We start from the raw sequence: 19749 nt of genomic DNA, 5'->3' as shown, positions 1-19749 counted from the left end.
TGCATCGCTCCGTGTGACCTGACTCGTCCACAGCCTTCAGCGCTGTTAATTCATCAATAATGTTGTTAATTCAGAGGAGACTCCAGCGTGACTCTGCAGAGTAAAACGTTTCCAGCTGTGAAAAGCTTTCTGTCACTTCCTGCTGAGGCTTTCTGCGGTCTGCACTTCTGCTGTATGAGGAGGTGCGGGACTACCTGAGAATTCTGGAAGTTCTCACTTTTCTTTTCTTTGATAATTATTATTATTTGATTATGACGATCTCCCATAAACAAGAGAAGAAACTGTCAGGTTTTTTTATTCGATTATTTTCTAGTGATCTTTGAGCACATCAGCACCAATCACCCAAACTACCAAGAACAGTGCCAGATATGAGTGAGCAGGCAACACTAACAATGATTATACAGAACAGGTTCAAACAGAGCAGAGGGAAAGGCAGCCATTGCTTGATATTAAAAACAAATCTTCCACCAGACCACGATGAGGATGGTGTAGGGCGGGGGTGTCCGATTCCAGGCCTCGAGGGCCAGCGTCCTGCCAGTGTCACGGTTTAGATCTCACCCTGGGTCAACACACCTGAATCACATGATTAGTTCCTTGCCAGGCCTCTGGAGAACTTCAGGACATGTTGAGGAGGTCATTTAGCCATTTAAATCAGCTGTGTTGGATCAAGGACACATCTAAACCCTGCAGGACACCGGCCCTCGAGGCCTGGAGTTGGACACCTGTGGTGTAGAGTGCTGGGACAGCTTTGGAGGATTCGTTCAACAAAGAGCTTCTCTGTTAGCAGCCTGTGGTAGGAAACTGAAACGTGTGTAACAGCAGGATGTGCAGACAGCGTTACCTGCATCAGTTGTGCGTGCTCAGGTATCCACACAGCTGGGGGGTAGAACACCAAAGGAGGCATGGCCTGGTATGTTGCAGCTGACCAGCTGGCCAACCACAGCCACTGGGGGGAGGGGTCAGTGCTTACAGACAGCCAGGGTGTGGTGGTGGTTACCATGCCAGCTGGCTGACCTTTAAACCGGGTGACTGGCAGCATCATGATGACATCACCATCTGAGTGGCAAATGGGCAAATTAGGGCTGAGCAGTATGATCACATGGGTCAAACCGTATGCTAAAAGAAAAGAAAAGTTAATGCTGAGGTTAGCAATCTGCAAATAAAAAATACACAAAAAGAAAACATAAACGAGTCAAACCCGAGTTGAGCACATGCTTTCAACAGCCGTGACATCAGCTTCATCAGCGCAAAGTGACACTTCCACAGAAACACTGCATCTTCATCCAAAATCAGTCCAGACCAGGGGTGCTCAATCCCGGTCCTCGAGAGCTACCGTCCTGCAGCTTTTAGATGCATCCCTACTCCAACACAGCTGAATCAAATGAATGGCTTGTTTTCAGGCCTTTGCCAAACATGATGGCATGCTGAAGAGGTAATCAAACCATTTGATTCAGCTGTGTTGGAGTAGGGATGCATCTAAAAGCTGCAGGATAGTAGCTCTCGAGGACCGGGATTGGGCAGCCCTGGTCCAGACAGACCACGGATCGCTGCCAACACCTCCGAATCCAGACCAATAAATATGTAAAAGTTATTAAAGAACTAAATGTTAAACTGAAGTCTCCAACTGGTGTTTGAACTCCACTTTAACAATAGAATATAATTCTACTGTTTCTACTGTTGCATTTAGTATACTCTCTTCATGGAAACCATTACTGATCCAACTGATTATCAATCCGATCATACTGATCACCTCAAAATCATCATCACACCTGTCAGAGTTGTGAGTAATTTCATTTTGATGGAAAGACAACCACGAGCATTTCCTGTTCTTTGAAACACTGATGAACCTTTAGCGATTTATTGATCGGCGCAGGAGCCATTTTTATGGGTTGTTACCTTTTGTGTTTTACCATATGGTGTGTCTATGTGAACGTTTTTAAGGTAGCGCACGTAATTAACGGCAGGTGTGTTGTTGTTGGGAAGGAGCAAAGAGTTTGTGACCACTGTGCTGTTCTCATGAATGGTGTTGGATGAAGAGAACTGTTAACAACAAATGCAACTGATGGAAGTGGAATAAAGATGTTAAATGGAGAAGTACGGCTGGAGTTGCTGGACTGTAACAGGTTTCATTCATAACAGTGGCATCGCGTCACCCCCGCCAACGAACACCTCAGAGACTTCAAGCGTAGGCTTAGCCTCTACAATCAGGATCAGCTGAAGCTTCTTTCTACTGAATCCGTCCAACCACAAACAGTCACAACGTGTTTCCGACTGATGTTCCTCACAGGTTCCTCTCTGTGCTCCTACATCTTCTTCACCACGGACACGGTCGGCAGCAGCAGTTTAGGTCACACGATCAACTACAGATTCAAACATTTTCCTTCACTGATCAGTTATAAAAACTATCATTTTTATTATAATTTTAATCGATCATCAGTCACATTTTATGATTGTAAATCAATACATGATTGTTGTTCTTAACAAATGAATTTTATTATAAAAAGAAAATGAGATTTTGTGTAGCAGCAAAGACGCACACTGAGCTCCAAGCCGTCATATTGGATTAAATACATTTTTATTTCACTCCTCTCTGTTCTGTTATCATTTATTATTTCACTAATGATTTTTACTTTTTTCACATTGTATATTGTAAAGTTCTTAATGTAAGCCTGAGGTTTCTCACACTTGGATTACAGATTAGTGTTTGGACTCAGGTATTGATCAGTAATCACTATAAATATCATATCAGAATTAGGAACCGTGAAGTTGGTGCTGTCAGGCCGACACACAGGCATGAATGTGGCTGTTGAATCTTTTCTGAATAGTAACATTCAACTGAAAAATAATCACTTAATATTATTTTATATGTAACATGACGGTGAACATGGTGTCCTCACACACACACACACACACACATTAATGACAGAGTTTGTATGTGTCTGTTTATTAAAGTCAGACTTAAATAAAAACAAACGTGATGAAAAATATCTGAAGTCAAAGTCTTCAACAGAGTCCAGCTGTGAACAGCTGCTGCTGAAGATGACGATGATGAATGGAGGAGGATGATAATGCAGACCTGCAGCTGACCGGAACATCACGGTAAATCCGGTAAGAGTCACCTACCGACCCGCGGAGCTCCTCCGGCGTCTATCCGGTAAACTGCTCCTCGCACCGGCGGGACCGAGCCTCTGCTCTCCGGTCACGTTCTTCGGGCTGCAGCTCGCGGAGGTCCGCAGATCAGCCTCCAATACGGTTAAGGTGAAAGCACGCGCGCGGCATGACGTGAAATACCGACAGACAGACGCAGACAGACCAGACGGACACACCGCGCGTGTCACTGCGATGCCTGATGGTTGAAAAACACCGGAGCCCGCGTGCAGCTCCGCGTCGTCACGGAGTCTCCCCCCTCCCCCCTCTGTCCGGTACAAACGGATTTGAGCTGAGCTTCTCTCAGATCAAAGAGCCGCTCCCCTTCACGCGCGTGTGCGTGTAATAATCGATGGTCCGTAAAAATCAGGAGCTTTGAGTTATTCGCGGTTATCGTGTTTGTGGTTCCCGTTGTCCTCCTCATCAGTTTTACTCGCATCTTTTCGTGAGTCTCGTTTCTGTGCTCGTGTCTTCGGTCTCCTCCCACCTGTTTGTTTTGCTCACCTTGTTTCCGCTTCCATTGTCTGTTTGTTAGTGTTTCCTTCTCTTGTGCTCTGTTTTACTTTGAAAGACTGTTTCAGTTTTGCTTCCTGCCTCCCCCCTCCGGTACTGATCGCCTTTCACCTGTAGCTCCTTCCCAGCACTTCCTAAGTTGGCCAACAGTTTAACCTGCATGTTCACTGAAATGGGCGGGGCTAGAAGCAGGGTCAGGATCTCCTGCCAGTGGTTATCTAAAACTGTGATTGGTCGGAGGCTGCCAGACTCGCCCCTACAGCCTCGCCTCTGTACTAGAAAAGCGCTATACAAATGCAGGCCATTTACCTTTGATTCTGATGTTGGTGTTAGTCAGGGGTGGGGGAACTCAGGCCTCATGGGCCAGCGTCCCTGATCCATCACAGCTGCTTCAAATGACCTCCTCAACATGTCTTGGCGTTCTCCAGAGGCCTGGTAAGGAACTAATCATGTGATTCAGGTGTGCTGACCCAGGGTAAAACCACCCCTGGTGTAAGTGAATTCAGAGAGCAGCGCTGTGCCCTGGGTATGCTGAGCTCGCCTCATAGTTCAGATTGGCTGTAGCTCAGCTGGTAGAGCAGGTCTCCCACCAACTGGAAGGTTGGTGGTTTGATCCTTGTGTGCTCCAGTCTGTGTGCCAAATATCCCTGGGCGAGATGCTAACCCCATGTTGTTCTCTGGTGCACCCAAGAGCCACTACGACTGACCTTCTAAAAGAAAAGGAAAAACTCTCCACATGTGATATTTTTTCAGGTATCTGTGAATGTTTACATCTCCCACTCATTCATTGTTGTTTTTCATGTATAAAGATAATAAAAAAGTGACCCAATCAATGAAGCTTTGAGGCAGAAAACAGAATCTAACCCAGGGCTGGGCAACTCCAGGCCCCGTGGGCCACCGTCCTGCAGGTTTTAAATGTGACCCTGTGTAAGCACACCTGAATCACATGATTAGGTCACTACCAGGCTTCTGGAGAACTTCGAGAGATGTTGAGGAGGTCATTTAATCATTTAAATCAGCTGTGTTGGATCAAGGACACGTCTAAACCCTGCACGACACCGGCCCTCGAGGTCTGGAGTTGGAGACCCCCGATCTAACCCAAACTTTTTGGTTTCTTTAAAATAATCTGCCAACATTCACAGATTCTTGGTGTGTCTTTTTTCCATGCGTCAGTCATCAAAAAAAATGTCGTATGATGAGGTCGATCATAGCGGCGAGCATCTCCTCTGAAAGGGCGACAGTTAATCCGTCTGTCAATATCAGTGTGTGTTTGCAGAGATTACAGCAGAGCCGCTCGAGTCAGAAACAATTACTGATATCAGGTAAAATAAACACACTCGTCACCAGAATATGTCGGATTAAATTGTGCATGTGCTCAGAAAAAACTCACGTACAGAATAAACTGTCTTCATTATCGCACTAATGAGTGTTTGCTCGTGATCGACACACATGCACACACAGTTCTGATGAATCAGTACGGCAGTATTTTCTAGTAATGTCACAGATTAAATCTCACACGGAGTATGACTGAGGACATAAAACTTAAGGGATCAGGTGCTCGATTGTGTCTATTTTGTTCCCGTTTTCTGTGATAGAAACTGAAATCTGAGCTCATCACTATTTTAAAGGACAAACTGATCTCTGTGGATAAAATGAGGAAGTTTGCAGAAACCTGTTTTCGGTACATGATCTGATTTTCTGAGACAAATCTGCACAAACTGAAATTCAGCCTGAAGCTTAATGACTGGCAACTTCAGAAATGAATAAATGATTTTCCCTGGTTGGCAGCAGAGTGGAGCTTCACCACTGATTTAATTAATTCAAATTAGCCGAGGATATCAGAGAACGTTTAACCCGTTTCATGTAAAACTGCTAATCCCTGGTGGAGGTGTAAATGAGACTGAGGCTTTGCATTCATAAAAAAACTCACTCCAGCTGAAGGCACGAGTATTAAAATAAACTTCACATGAGGCAGTGAAACAAAGTCACAGAACAAATATTTATAGGAACTAGGACAGATCAGTGCAGAGGAGGATAAATAAAAATCCTGGGAAACACAGAGAAGTCCTCCGTACTAACACTTCATGTGTTTATTGATCACTCGGAGTAACGTCTTTCAGTCAGGTGAAAAAACCATCGAGCAGCAGCAAACTTCGTTCTACATTTCCTGCTGATGAACGTCAGTGAAGAGACGTTTTGGGCCCTCCACCTCATCGGTATTTCTGGATTATTGTCTTGATCAGCTCTGTGGGGCTGATGTCAGGAGCGCTTCGTGTGACAGACCCCTGTTCTCATATTGTTGCCCTGTTGCTGGGATGGTAAATGGCAAACAGTTGATTCTGTTCGTCTGGATGTTTTCAGTGGGAGAAACGTTTCGTCACATTCTTCAGTCTCAGCTGACTGCAGGTTTCCAACTAGGGCTGGGTATCGTCACTAATTTCTAGAATCGATTCAATTCCGATTCACAAGGTCCCGAATTGATTCGATTCGATTTGAATCTGGGAAATTTTGCCTCAGACAGAAATATTATAATTCAGATCAGTACATTTACATATTTTTGTATCTATAAAAAGGAAGCTGACACTTTCCAGCCTTTATCAAAGGTGTGAGCATCACAGCGAGGCCTTTGTGTCAAAGTAGCTGAAGATAAAACAGAAAAACATGAAGCTGATTTTCCTGTTCTGGGATTTTATAAAAATATTCTGCAGTCCATCAAAAACAAAAGAAAACCATTAATCAACACATGAACGTAACGTTACAGAGGTTTTAGACACGGCGTTTTGCATTTTGCATCATTTTAAAACGTTTAAATTTGTTCAGTATTGAACGGCAGAAGTTAGGTTTTCTTTTCAGAAGTAAGTAAAAGTAAAAAAACAGCGGCTGACAGGCTGTAAACAACAGTGGACTTGTGCGTAACAAGCAAGCGAATAATGAAGAAAACAGAGAGAGAGAGAGAGAGAGAGAGAGAGAGAGCTGTGCATTGTGGTGGAAGCAAAACAGCAAAAGTCAGAGTGAGTTCATGTTTATGTGAAGCGTAGTTTGGATCTTGGGTGCTGGGGGCAGCACGGTGGCACGGTGGTTAGCACTGTTGCCTCACAGCAAGAAGGTCCTGAGTTCAATTCCTCCATCAGGCCGGGGTCTTTCTGTGTGGAGTTTGCATGTTCTCCCCGTGTTTGCGTGGGTTCTCTCCGGGTACTCCGGCTTCCTCCCACCGTCCAAAGACATGCAGCTTGTGGGGATAGGTTAACTGGATAATCCAAATTGTCACTAGGAGTGAATGTGAGTGTGAATGGTTGTCTGTCCTTGTGTGTTAGCCCTGCGACAGACTGGCGACCTGTCCAGGGTGTACCCCGCCTCTCGCCCTATGACAGCTGGGATAGGCTCCAGCGCCCCCCGCGACCCTGAAAAGGATAAGCGGAAGCGAATGGATGGATGGATGGATGGATAGTTTGGATCTTCTTTTGCTGCTGGTTCGGTCAATATTGTTTGGAGAGAGATAAAACCTGCAGCTTTAGAATCAGCGCAAAAAGGGCGTGAACACAAAGCTCGACCCGCCGACACATCAGAATCAGCGACCGTGTCCGTGCCGTCGGTGAGAAAGTCACATCTCACTGATTCTGATGCGTCGGCGCTTTGTGTTCACGTCTTTGTGCAGAAGCCGTGTTCCTGCTCTCATTTACTGTTTTAGCTGTTTGGTAGTTGTTGAAATTTTGTGAGGTTTAACCTGAGATTCTGGCGTTTCAGGCAAAATAAATTTATATAAAAAAATCGATTCAGGATTTTAATGAATCGATTTCACGTTGTCCAAGCCAGGATCGATTTTAATCGATGAATCGATTATAAAAACCCAGCCCTATTTCCAACCTTATAAACAGCACCTTTACACAGTGACTGACACCAGCCCACTGAATGAACAATGGGCTGGGAGGTCAGGTCCTCGATCATTAAATATGCAAATTCTCATGAGCATTGATCAACGACCGCGGTTCTGTAACTGCACTCTATCAGAGCGCAACACCCTACAACGGATAGTAAGAACAGCTGAGAAGATCTCCCCTCCATCACGGACACCTGTCACACCCGCTCCGACCGCAAAGCCACCAGCATCGTGGAGGACCCCACACACCCTCGCACACCCTTCAGCCTGTTGGCTTCTGGAAAGAGGTACCGGAGCATCCGGGCCCTCGCTGCCAGACTGAGGAACAGGTTCTTCCCCCAGGCCGTCAGACTCCTGAACACTCAGTGACTGGATGAACACACACACCTTCATAAATCAACCAACCACTGTTTGCAAAACCCACTGCCACTGCTGCACATTTCTATTGCACTGTTGTGTTTGTGTCATTCTGGGGGTTTTTGCACACTTGTCTCTCACATTATGTAGTCCTGTGTTGATTGTCTGCCATATGTAGGAATGTTGGAGGAACGTTGGAGGAACGTTGTCTCGCTGTCTCGCTGTGTACTGTAACGCTGACCATGGTTGGAACGACAAGTTTGCCACTAGAATTGTCTTGACTTGTGCTTCCCTGGCCGCTGTATCTGTGGGGACGGCGTTCGCTGTGACGCCCAGTTTGTATTAACGAGCGAAGAAGAATAAACGAATAAATCAGTATGGTGACATACAAAAGTTTAACACACATGACAACTCACACTGAGTTAAAGGCCAAAGAGAAAAGACGTGTTTTTAAAAGCACGGTAAAAACAGCAAGAGACGGCGCCTGCCTGACCTCCAGAGGCAGCTCCTTTTACATGTTAGGAGCCAAAAGTGCAAAGGCTGTGTCTCCTGTGGATTTATAAAAATGTCTTCGGGACGGTCAAAGCTCCTGGTTAGCAGATCTACGTGATGGCATGTGAGGGTGAAGCAGGTCCATTTCACACCTAAACCAGTAAATGCTGGTTTTTTCATGTGGGGCCAAATAGGAAGGTCAAAGAATACAGCTGGAGCCACTGGATTAAAAAAGCTTCACCTCAGTCACTTTTCATTAAAATAGACTTGACATCATCAGCATATACAGTCAGGGAAGAATGATTTTGTAAGTTTGCCCACAAAGAAATGCTCAGTCCATCATTTCTATGGTAGCTTTATTAGAACAGTGGGAGACAGAACAATAACCAACAAATCCAGAAAAATGCATTTCAAAACTGATTTATTCACATTTTCATGAATGAAACAAATACATGATGCTTTGGTGCTTGGTGGCAAAACCTTTGTTGCAATCACAGAGGTCAGTTTTACATGTCGGGGGTTTTGTCCTCGATGCAGATCCTCTGCAAGTCATTGAAGTTTTGTGGCTGACGTTTGGCAACTCGAACCTTCAGCTCCCTCTGCAGATTTCCTAAAAACATTCAAAAAATGTTAAATGAGAGGGCGTGTCCAAACCTGTGACACACATTTACACATATATAGTGTTTGACACTGTTAGACAGGAGCCATGCACACGGCAGCTGTGTGGGAGCTGCTTCAGAGGATAATGAGCACAGAGTTAATGATGCTTTTGTTTACCTTTTGACTGAGAGCAGGCTGAGTCCTCCGACCTCCAGCCCATGAACATGAGCAGCTTTCAAAAGTGTTTCGTGATAATATTTCACACAGAAACAGAAACCCTGAAATGTGTAAAAAATCATTTTTCTTTGTTCCTTCTCCTCTCTGAGTTTGGCAGTTTGTCATTGTTTTAAATGACTGCTGGTCATACACACTGCAACACACACTAACAGATACATACACACAGTGTTAGTGAGGGGTGAAATTGAGTTGTTTCAGTCTGGAGACTGAAACTAAAGAATAATAGAGAGAGAGAGCATGAGAGAGGCTCAGCTATTACACTGAAGCATTTTCAAACCTCCTATTTTCCTCTATTATCTCCATCTCTCGTCTGTCCGTGTGTCCCACGCTCACTCTGTTGTCATGTTGTGATGATGAAAGCTGTTTAAATAGCTGCAGTCGGCATGACAACACAAAACACACCCATTACCCCGACTGTCAGAGCTGATTAGTTAAAGTGTTTCCTAAAACACAATTATCCTCTTTTCCTCCTCTCCTTCATGGTCTCCATGGAAACAGCATGTTGTAGTTTCCCCAGCTGTTACCATTGTGATGTCTCGTCCTAATTTATGAGCAGGATTGGCGTTTACACGTGAAGATCTGTGTACAGATGAATTTATTCAGGCCAAAAAGCCACTTGCTGTTTTCCTGGTCATTTAAACACAAACTCAGAGCTTAAAACCAACAACCACAGACAGACAAACCACACAAAACCACTCCAACTGTCCTGAACACAATCCCACTGGAAGGTTCTTCCATTGAAGCCAGCAAGCATCTAACCAACCATGCCTCAATTACAGAAGTGTAGGTAGCAGGCCTGAACTGATAATCTAGCACACCGGGTATTTTCCCAGTGAGCTGATGCACTTTGGGCCTGATGTGTCAATCGAAGGACAGCCGCGCAGTGGACAGAAACACAATTGTTCAATGACATTAATGTCACTGTATTGCCCGATCAAATCTCTTTTTTTTTAAATTTTTTTATTTTTTTTTTTAAATGACATCAGAAACAGCAGTATGCGACATTACGTGATGGCAGAGCTTCAGTTCATCCTTTGTCATTTTTTTTTTTTTTTTTTTTTTTTTTTTATAAATAGGACAGGGGGAATGAATGAGAGAAAGAGGGGGAGAGAAAGAAAGAAAACCAAAGGGGAGAAGAGACGGTGAGAAGGGGGGGGAAGAGAGAGAAAAAAAAAAAGAACTCCTGGGTCACCTGTATGGAGAAAAAAAAAAAACAAACAAAAAAAACAAACAGAGGAGACAGCAAACAACAAAGAGCAACATAATAATAGAGAAAACAAAGCACCATCATAATAAACTAGCTAGTCATAGATATCAATATTTACTAAATAATAAACGATATTGTGCAGCACGCAAGATAGACAGCGCACAGTGTGCTTTGAGGCAGCAGCCAAGAAAGCTTTAGTCCGCGTCTGTGAATACCCGTGTGTACACCTGTGTGCATACCTGTGTGGATCAGCATGCTTGCATTCCAAAGGTTTCTCCATGTAATGATCTGCTAGGGAGTGTGGGGGGGCCACAGCCCCGTCCTCCAGGGTGTGAAGCGGGTATGGAGGAGATCAAAACTCCAGACATCCAGAGGCCCCCAGAACACAAGAGACCATGGAAGACCAACAGAGGGGCAGCCGCGCCACTGTTCCAGTAAGAGCTGAGGAGAGTCCCAGATGAGGGCTCGCCCAGCAGCCGCGGAGCAGAAGTCAGGGGGAGTTGCAGTGACGCGCCCGTGAGCTCCGCCGGCCCCCAGCTGCGCCTGAGTGACCGAGCCCCAGGCCGAGAGGCCGGGGGCACCCCACCTCCAAAGGGGCCCGAGCGAGCCCCAGGCCCCAGGCCCCGACAAGCGGCCGCCAAGGAGTGAGCCGGTGTGTACCCGGACGCCCATCCCCAGATACAAAGAACCACCAACACACCGACACCTGAGGGAGTCCGCCACCGGCAGGGGAAGTGGTGGTGGGTGGAGATAGGCCTCCAAACCTTGGAGGGCCTGAGGTGTCCCCAGAGAGGTGGCGTCTGATACCCAACCTGACATATAGACACAGACATACAGGCACACACAGACACAAACATCCATTCCCACCCTCATGCTCTCATATGCACTTACTCCACACTCAACCAACATGGAGACAGACATAAAGAGACGCTGTACACACGATCACACTCCCCAAGCGTACTCTACAAACCGGGTCTAGGTGCCCCCGCCCCTGGAGGGGGGAATTGCACCCAGACCCAGGTGGTGTTACCCTTTTCCCTGCGGTGGGGAGAGGCAGACCACCCCGACTCCGCAGCAGCAGGGAGGCCCCACACCCCAGACCGCAGTCGGACGGCCAACTCCTCCTCCTAGTCCTAGCCCCCCTGCTCCAGCAGGCCGCAGAGAATGGGGGTGGGAGAAGACTCCAAACCTCCCTCCACCCGCTCATTGTAGTGTTGATGCATGTGTGTTCTAAGGTGCAATTAAAACCCAGGAGGGCATGGAGCTACCTGCCATGGAGCAGCAGGTAAGCGCATGGTCCCTCCTGCTAGCCCTCAATGACTAAGTGTATTTAAAATTGAGAGGTGGGCAACGACGTCAGGGGTGAGGTGTACACCCTGATGGTAATTTGGACTCCGTGATTGTGCCCACCCCCAAGATCCTATATGTATGTGTAATGAGAGTGTGAGTAATGTGAATGTCTAAGTTGTGGGATAAAATTGAGGCAGAGGCAGCCAGAAGGGGACAGGGGGGGGGGGGGGGTAGCCTTAACTATTAATCACAGTTTTGCTAAATAAAAGGATCTGGCTTGCATCAGTCACATGATCACTATTAACCAATGATCTCTTAACGCAGTTGGCCCCTTACCCTACCATCGCTGTGCTCATGCACACTGCAGAACAGAGTTTAGTGTGGAAGAAGTGGAGCTGAAAAGCTAAGAGATAAGCTAAACTTGTCAGATTAACTAACATGCTAGCTGTTGGCTGCTGCACTATCAACAGTACGAGCAACAAACTGCTAGCCAGTGCTCACAGTAATAAGAGGCTGCTGCTTTTTAGGGTTAGATGTGACGAAGAAACAGAGGAAGAAGGTGAAATTAATGTTGTAGGAAAATAGACATAATTAAGGAGACCCATATGGAAAAGAAATAGTAAAAACTTATATGATTTACTAATAAGAGTGGCCACTTTCTCATTACTTTCATATATTGTTTTAGGAAGTATCCAAAACATACAAGTTTCATTTATATAATTTTTCAAGGGATCTTATATCTGTTTTCACTTTTGTAGGCTTTTCATACAAGTTTCACACAAGAGTAGAGCCGCTGCTGCTCCACATCGAAAGGAGCCAGTTGAGGTGGTTCGGGCATCTGACAAGGATGTCTCCTGGGCGCCTCCTGGGTGAGGTGTTCCGGGCATGTCCCACTGGGAGGAGGCCCCGGGGTGAACCCAGGACACGCTGGAGAGATCAGCTGGCCTGGGAACGCCTTGATGTCCCCCCTGATAAGCTGGAGGAGGAGGCTGGGAAGAAGGAGGTGTGGGCTTCTCTGCTTGGACTGCTGCCCCAGATAAGCGGAAGAAGATGGATGGATAAAAGCGACTTTCAAACACAGGTTTATATAATAAAGTAAGCTTGAAGTGTAAAACCATTCTGAAGCTCACAAAGAAATGCATGGGTGAAAGTACCAGTGATATTCTTAAGCTGAAATTCCTATTTTGTGTCTTTAGAAATGTAATTTTGATGTCCTTTACTTTTCTCTGCATCTCAGTTTATTATGTTTCAATTCATCAACTTTGTAATGTACTTTTAGAGCAGTCTTCTCTCGAAGAAGAGATTTTGATCTCCAGGGATGTGGCTGAGCTTATGAAAAAAGAATAAGCAGATCCCAGTCGTACAAAGAGGAGTAACGACGGTTTTTTTTGGCTCAGAATCACAGCCGTTAATGAGCATGATGCTTCGTTAAGCTTTCAGACCCTCATTAACCAATCAACGACAAGCAGAGAGCCTCCATCTGAAATTACATTTCAATAAAATATCTGTTGCTTTGAAACAAAAAAAGATCTTAATGAGTAATTCATCCCTGAAGAATAATTTTCCATCAAGCCAGAAAGAAATCGGGCAGCGAGGTGAAATAATGGTCCCCAGAGCAGCTTCAGAATAGAACTGAAGGGTTGAGGTGTGTGTGAAACTCTTTCATCAGAAAAATACGCTCATTATGTTTGACTTTGGGCTTTTTTGTATTTATGTATTTATTTTGCAGTGAACAATGTGTGAGCAGGAGATGTTATATCATAAGATATAAGGTTCATTTTCCCCATGAGCGTGTGCTGGTGAAGAGGTTAAAAACATTCATTTTCAAAAACGTTCCAGATTAAAGAACCACAGAAAATAAATGTGATGTGTGAGCAAACTATAGCAAATCGCTGTTCACGAACAACATTTTCTCTTAAACTGAAGTCATGAAGTGGAAAAGCTGCAGCTGTGCAGGTGAATAACAATCAGAGGGAGTCTAAAAGGAGAAGACTGAGGGGTCTGAGAAGCTTTCAGTGAATACAGCAAAGAGACACAGTTGTCCTGCCTCAGCAGGGTCAGCAGACATTTTATAGCATGCAGCTGTTTCCAGATGTGCTGTCAAAGATCTGCTGCAGAAGCACAAAGACGGTGCTTATCGACCATGGAGAGCTTTGGGATTAAGAAATCAACGAAAAATATGTTTGAAAGACGTCAAGCGGAAACATCGTCGAGAGCATGGCACAGGAAGTCATCAAGAAGCAGTTTAGTTATATGAACTACAGTCAGTTCATCATCATCATCATCATCATCATCATCTCAGGAAATTAGTCAAATTTAAATAGTGACGGAGTTACGACAATCAAACAAGACACTTGAACAAATATCACTCGTTCAACATAAATCGACATTTTATTTTTAAACTTCCTAATACGCTGAACGGCGCTGTGATGATATAAGGTAACCCGAGGCTTTGTTATAATTAGAGAAACTGAGGGCTCAGGCAACACAAACACACACATGTAGTGTAACACAACAGCATACACACAGTATGTAAAACCCTGCCTCTCAAGGCCTTCCCAGTTCCTGCTGCTGTTCCACTCCAATCCGCTGCACATACCTTATCAATCTTCATTTGGTTTTCGCACCCACTGCAGTTCGCCTACAAGCAGTGTTGGGGAGTAACGGAGTCCATGTATCAGCGTTGTGTATTTAGCCCTTGGAGGGTCCTTAAAAAGACATCCACCTTTTTTCCACTTTAAATGAGTCAGTCTTTTAAAACTACTTCTGCCTTCTACTTCTAAAATATTCACATCAAGTTTTAATTATATTTTTGTTGTTTTAACCCTTTCAATCCCAGTTACTTTACATGAGCGCGCTGTTTTTTTTAGCCGAAAAAAACGAAAAACTTAAATATTTTCCATAAAATACATTTGATGTAATATTTCATTGTTATTATAATTAGGCCTTTAGATGGGCCAAAGATTGCCACCAACATTCATTTTGATCTGCCATTATTTTTGTTGCAGGGGCAGTAAATTTAAAATACAAAATATGAGTAACTGTATTCAGTTAAAGTTACCGTTTAAATAGGTGGTAATCAGAATACAGTTACTTTGCTGAAATAAACAGAATACATGACGGTCATTTCCGGTTTCATATGTGAGGCTATGCCCTCTCTATGCCTTCTTCAGTTTTGGTGATTAAACGCAGTCGGGCGCAGATTTAACCCAGTTGGATGAGCATGTAGCCATAAATCACGTGGCTGAGTGCGGCCGGTTCGAGTACGACTTGCAGTTCTTTTGTTATTTTTCTTTTAACTTAATTTCCATTTGGGACTAATACAGGTTCTCTGATTTTGATTGCTGGAAACCCAAACAAAACACACAAAAGGCTCTAATGTCAGCGTCCTGTTAATGCTGGTGGCGTCAGTCAGACAGCAGAGCCGGCAGTGCATGGGCAGGAATGCATTTCTTACTTGGAAATGGGATGGGCGAAACGGCAGTGTCTTCGATCTACTGTTGCTGTGTGATTTTTATTACTATTAATGAAGGCTACTTGCCACCAAGCTAACATTGTTAGTTGGCGTTAGCTGAGGTTAGTTCATAGACTGTAGACTGTTAGGCCGTTTCTCAATCAATAAAGTACGTAGTCGCGTTTTCACTCGTCCGGACTTCGTAAGTTCACACGGGAGTCCGGTGTCGAGAACGCAGCGCGTGATGACATCACAGTTTTTACTGTCATCCCTTCTAAATTTAACTGTGATTAATATTTGCAATAGAAATTACACATAACATGGTGTTTCCGGTTGAGTGAACGCTGGCACGCCTGGCTGCCGCTGCTCACTGGTTATTGTTATATTTTTATTATAATTTTTTTCAGTTGCTGACGACAATTTGAATCAAGTATCTAAGGCGCGACCCTGTTTTGACTTGTTTTCGCAATACTTGCGGGCTTCTATTGCTTGTGCTACAGCTGTCAGCTGGTTGTTCGGTCCCTCCGTTTGTGCTCAGTGCTCGGCCCTGATTAAGATGTGGATCCACAGGGTGTTGGTGTGGCTCACCTGGGTTTTTTTTATCCATCGTTCATCACCCGGCGACAGCTCTTCTCCAGTACTCTGCTACGGATCTTTTGCGGCTCCGTTTCTGCCTGGCTGTCTCTCTACCTGTGGCTCTATACTTCTACCTGGACATCGCCTTCCAGCCATTATGGACAATAATAAAATCCCTCTTTCCAGAGATTTTACCTCCTGCCTGGAAAGTTTTGGGCTTCTACAGTACATAACATTTCCTACCCACTCTAAAGGTCATATCCTGGATTTGGTCTGTTGTTCTGGCATTACCCCCACCCATTGTAAAGCCACATTGTTTCCCCAGTCTGATCATATGTTTATTTCTTTTGATGCAAACATAACCGCTTCCAAAACCTGTGTCTCTCGTAATATCACTTTTAGGAAGATTAGTAATATCAACCCAGCTGTTTTTTCATCTGCCGTCCACGACCTTCCATCTATCCACTGCTCCTCAACCCCTCATGAACTCGTTTGTCATTATAATGTCAACCTTCATAACCTTCTTAACATATTTGCTCCCCTTAAATATCGAACTGTCTCATTTTCCCGTTCAGCTCCGTGGTTTACCTCCGACCTGCGTCACCTTAAAGCTAAAGGACGCCAACTCGACGTCTATTCAAGAAAACCGGACTTACTGTACATAAAGAAATGCACAATGATCATGTTTGTTCTATAAGGACTGCATTGCCTCAGCCAAATCTGCTTACTACTCTGGTTTAATTAGTTCTAATGAAGGTAACTCCAGGTCCCTCTATTCATTGTTCAGTAAAATTACAAAACCTCCAGACACATTGCCCTCCCACATGTATTCTGTTGATTTTTGCAACTCTCTTATCTCTTTTTTCACTTGTAAAATCTCAGATATCCACCATCAACTTAACCCAATGTGTTAGTTAAAGCCTGTCTTCCCTTGTTAGCTCCTCTCATAACCAATATTATTCATTCCTCCCTGAACACTGGACTTGTTCCTGAAGCACTGAAAAAGGCTTCTGTTATCCCAACTCTCAAAAAGCCTGGTGCAGACCCCAATAACTTTGATAATCTTTGCCCTATATCAAATCTCCCCTTCATTCCAAAAATTCTTGAAAAAGTTGTCGCCGCCCAGCTTCATTCACATCTCAATGACCATAATCTCTATGAACAATTTCAATCTGGTTTCCGCCCCAATCACAGCACAGAAACTGCTCTGCTAAGGATTACCAATGACCTTCTGATGGGAGTGGATTCTGGTCTCCTATCCATCCTCATCTTTCTTTATCTTAGTGCGGCGTTTGATACCATTTCTCACAATATTCTCCTGAACCGGTGAGCTTCCATTGGCATTAGTCATACCCCCCTTGCCTGGTTCACCTCCTATCTCTCAGACCGCACTCAGTTTATCCAACTTAAATCCCATTCTTCAGCTCTCTGTCCTGTTTCTGCTGGTGTGCCCCAGGGTTCAGTATTAGGGCCTCTTTTATTCATTACTTACATGCTCCCTCTTGGTCATATATTCTGACAATATAATATAAATTTTCAGTGTTATGCCGATGACACCCAGCTCTACCTTTCTTCTAAACCCAATTCATCCCTCCCACCTACCTCCCTCTCAAACTGTCTTATTGAGATTAGATCCTGGTTCTCCTCCAATTCTCAAAGTAATAAAACAGAAGTTTTACTTGTTGGTTCACCATCTATCTTAACCAAATCCCACAGCTTTTCCATTAACATTGAAAATTCTCCCACCCTTCCCTCCCCTCAGGTTAAGAGTTTGGGTGTCATACTTGATAATACTCTTTCATTCCAGTCTCACATTAATTACATAACCCGGTCTGCTTGCTTCCACTTCCGTAATATTAACCGACTCCACCCCTTCCTTCTTCCCCATGCTGCTGCCATCCTTGTCCATAGTCTTATTACGTCCCCTATTGATTACTGCAATTCCCTCCTATTTGGTCTCCCTAAAAAGTTCCTTCATAAACTCCAACTTCTCCAAAACTCTGCAGCTCGGGTCATAACTCTACTCCGTCAAGAGCTCATATTAGCTGTTCTTCAGCAGCTTCACTGGTTGCCCGTAGAAGCCAGGATAAATTTTAAAAGCCTCTCCACGTATTAACAAGCTGTTGCATTAACAACCTGATCGCTGCAAATAATCATGTGCAGTTCCACATGATTATTTGCAGACAAAAAGAAAGCATTACTGATACAGAGTAGTTTTCTACACGAGATCACTGCAAGAAGTGCAGCCTTACCTAATGTCCACCTACTGTTACTCATTTATAGTAAGATTTAAACATCTAGCTGGTGTTGGTGTGGAGAGTAACCTTCAATAATAGTAATAAATCACACAGCAATAGTACATTCATGTAGGTGCACAAAGTAATAAGTAATAAGTGATAATATATTAAGTAATCCAAAGCATTGGGAATAAATTACTCCTATTAAGTAACTTAATGGAATACGTTACAAACTACATTTTGCGGCATGTAATCTGTAATCTGTCGTGGAATACATTTTAAAAGTAACCTTCCCAACACTGCCTACAAGGTAATTCCCATTCAATTGACACCATTCTATGTTACCACCTGTGAGCCAGTTGTAACACAGACGTAGACACAGTTATAACACGCACATAAACACAGACACACACAGTTATATACACATGGTAAAACACACATACAAACTATAAGAGACACATATGGAAACACACACACACTATAAAACACACACTGTAACACATACAGTGTATCTCACACAGCAAGCACAACACACAGTGTAACATATAGATCTATACATGGTAACATAGTAACATACACTGTAACACACACAGGTGTCTGCTGTCATTTATGGTTGTAGCTGGAGGTGGGACTTAAGCTTAATGATGTCATTGACTGAAAACATGAGAGGGATGTAGAATCCCCATGGCAACTCCTTGTCACCATGGTTACACCCCACATCCAGCAGTAGAAAAACAAACGCAGAAGGATTGCCCATTGTGTGCGTCTCATCTGGAACTGTGCAGCCAATCAGTGCTGTTTTGTCCCAGAGGAGGAAATGACTTCAGAGCAGCCTTATCACCTGAAAACAGACACAGAAACTAAAGCAGACATGTTTACAGCAGCTTCAAATGAAAATCCAAACCTAGTGTTAGTGTGTGACAGTACAACACAAACGTGGCTGCAGACAAACTAAAATCAATAAGATTGTATCTTTGACTGTCAAACTTTTCTCCTCTCTAGAGTTCAGAGTTGGACTCTAAGTTCCTGTTGTTGTTTGTCGTTAACATTTTTATTTCCTCACAGCTCAGACTGAAGAAGCATCAGATTTACAGTGCCAACAAGCCAAACGCCTTTAAACTTGCTTATATAACTTATATAATATAAACTTTGCGATAACATCTTATTTCATAGTGTAATCTGGACCTGCTTTATCCAGATTGCCTGCTAATTACTATATTTAACTATACTTGTAATAAATGTAGCCTGTTTGCAGCTCTGGAGACCAGGATTGCTGAATTGGAGACCCTGGCATTGAAAAGTCATAGCTAGCCAGGCCTTTATGGCCAGTGCATCTGAAGTACTGTAGCCCCCCACTGCATGACACGTTTAGCCACATTGCTGGCTGTCTGAGTGGTGTCCAAAAAACAATGTTGTCATGGTCACTGTGTCTGCCCAGCCGGCCCCGTAAGTCTACATATGTCTCTCTCATCACTGCGGGCAGGGATAGCTCAGTAGGTAGAGTGGTTGCCCCATGATCGGAAGGTCGGGGGTTCGATTCCCCTTAACAGCTACCCTGAGGTACCCCTGAGCAAGGTACCGTCCCTACACACTGCTCCCCGGGCGCCCAATGGCTGCCCACTGCTTCACTGAGTGAATGGGTTAAATGCAGAGAGGGATTTTCCCCACGGGGCTCAATAAAGTACAATAATGTACACACTTTCTTTCTTTCTTTGGTCCACGCACCTGTCTCCGATTACTCTGCTGTTGTGTTCCTGTGCCA

At 44.3% G+C, this 19749-nt stretch overlaps 2 protein-coding genes across 2 annotated transcripts in view; one reads left to right on the top strand and one right to left on the bottom strand.

Moving 5' to 3' along the window:
* The window catches only part of tcerg1l (transcription elongation regulator 1 like), a 74699-nt gene extending 70702 nt beyond the window's left edge, over positions 1–3997 (bottom strand). Inside the window, exons 1-2 of the mRNA XM_082544658.1 lie at positions 3970–3997; positions 842–1056 (exon numbers count right to left, since the gene is read on the bottom strand). Coding sequence (XP_082400784.1) covers positions 842–1042 — 201 coding nt within the window. The 5' untranslated portion in view covers positions 1043–1056; positions 3970–3997. The remainder of the gene's footprint in view (positions 1–841; positions 1057–3969) is intronic.
* ebf3a (EBF transcription factor 3a) overlaps positions 1–19749 on the top strand; it is a 281532-nt gene that overhangs the window by 153295 nt on the left and 108488 nt on the right. The window lies entirely within an intron of this gene.

Source organism: Aulonocara stuartgranti (assembly GCF_965226115.1).
Source record: "Aulonocara stuartgranti genome assembly, chromosome: 8".
In the NCBI taxonomy this organism is placed as follows: Eukaryota; Metazoa; Chordata; class Actinopteri; order Cichliformes; family Cichlidae; genus Aulonocara; species Aulonocara stuartgranti.
The sequence above is the reverse complement of the archived record's forward strand: the minus strand, read 5'-3'. Positions and strand labels throughout refer to the sequence as shown.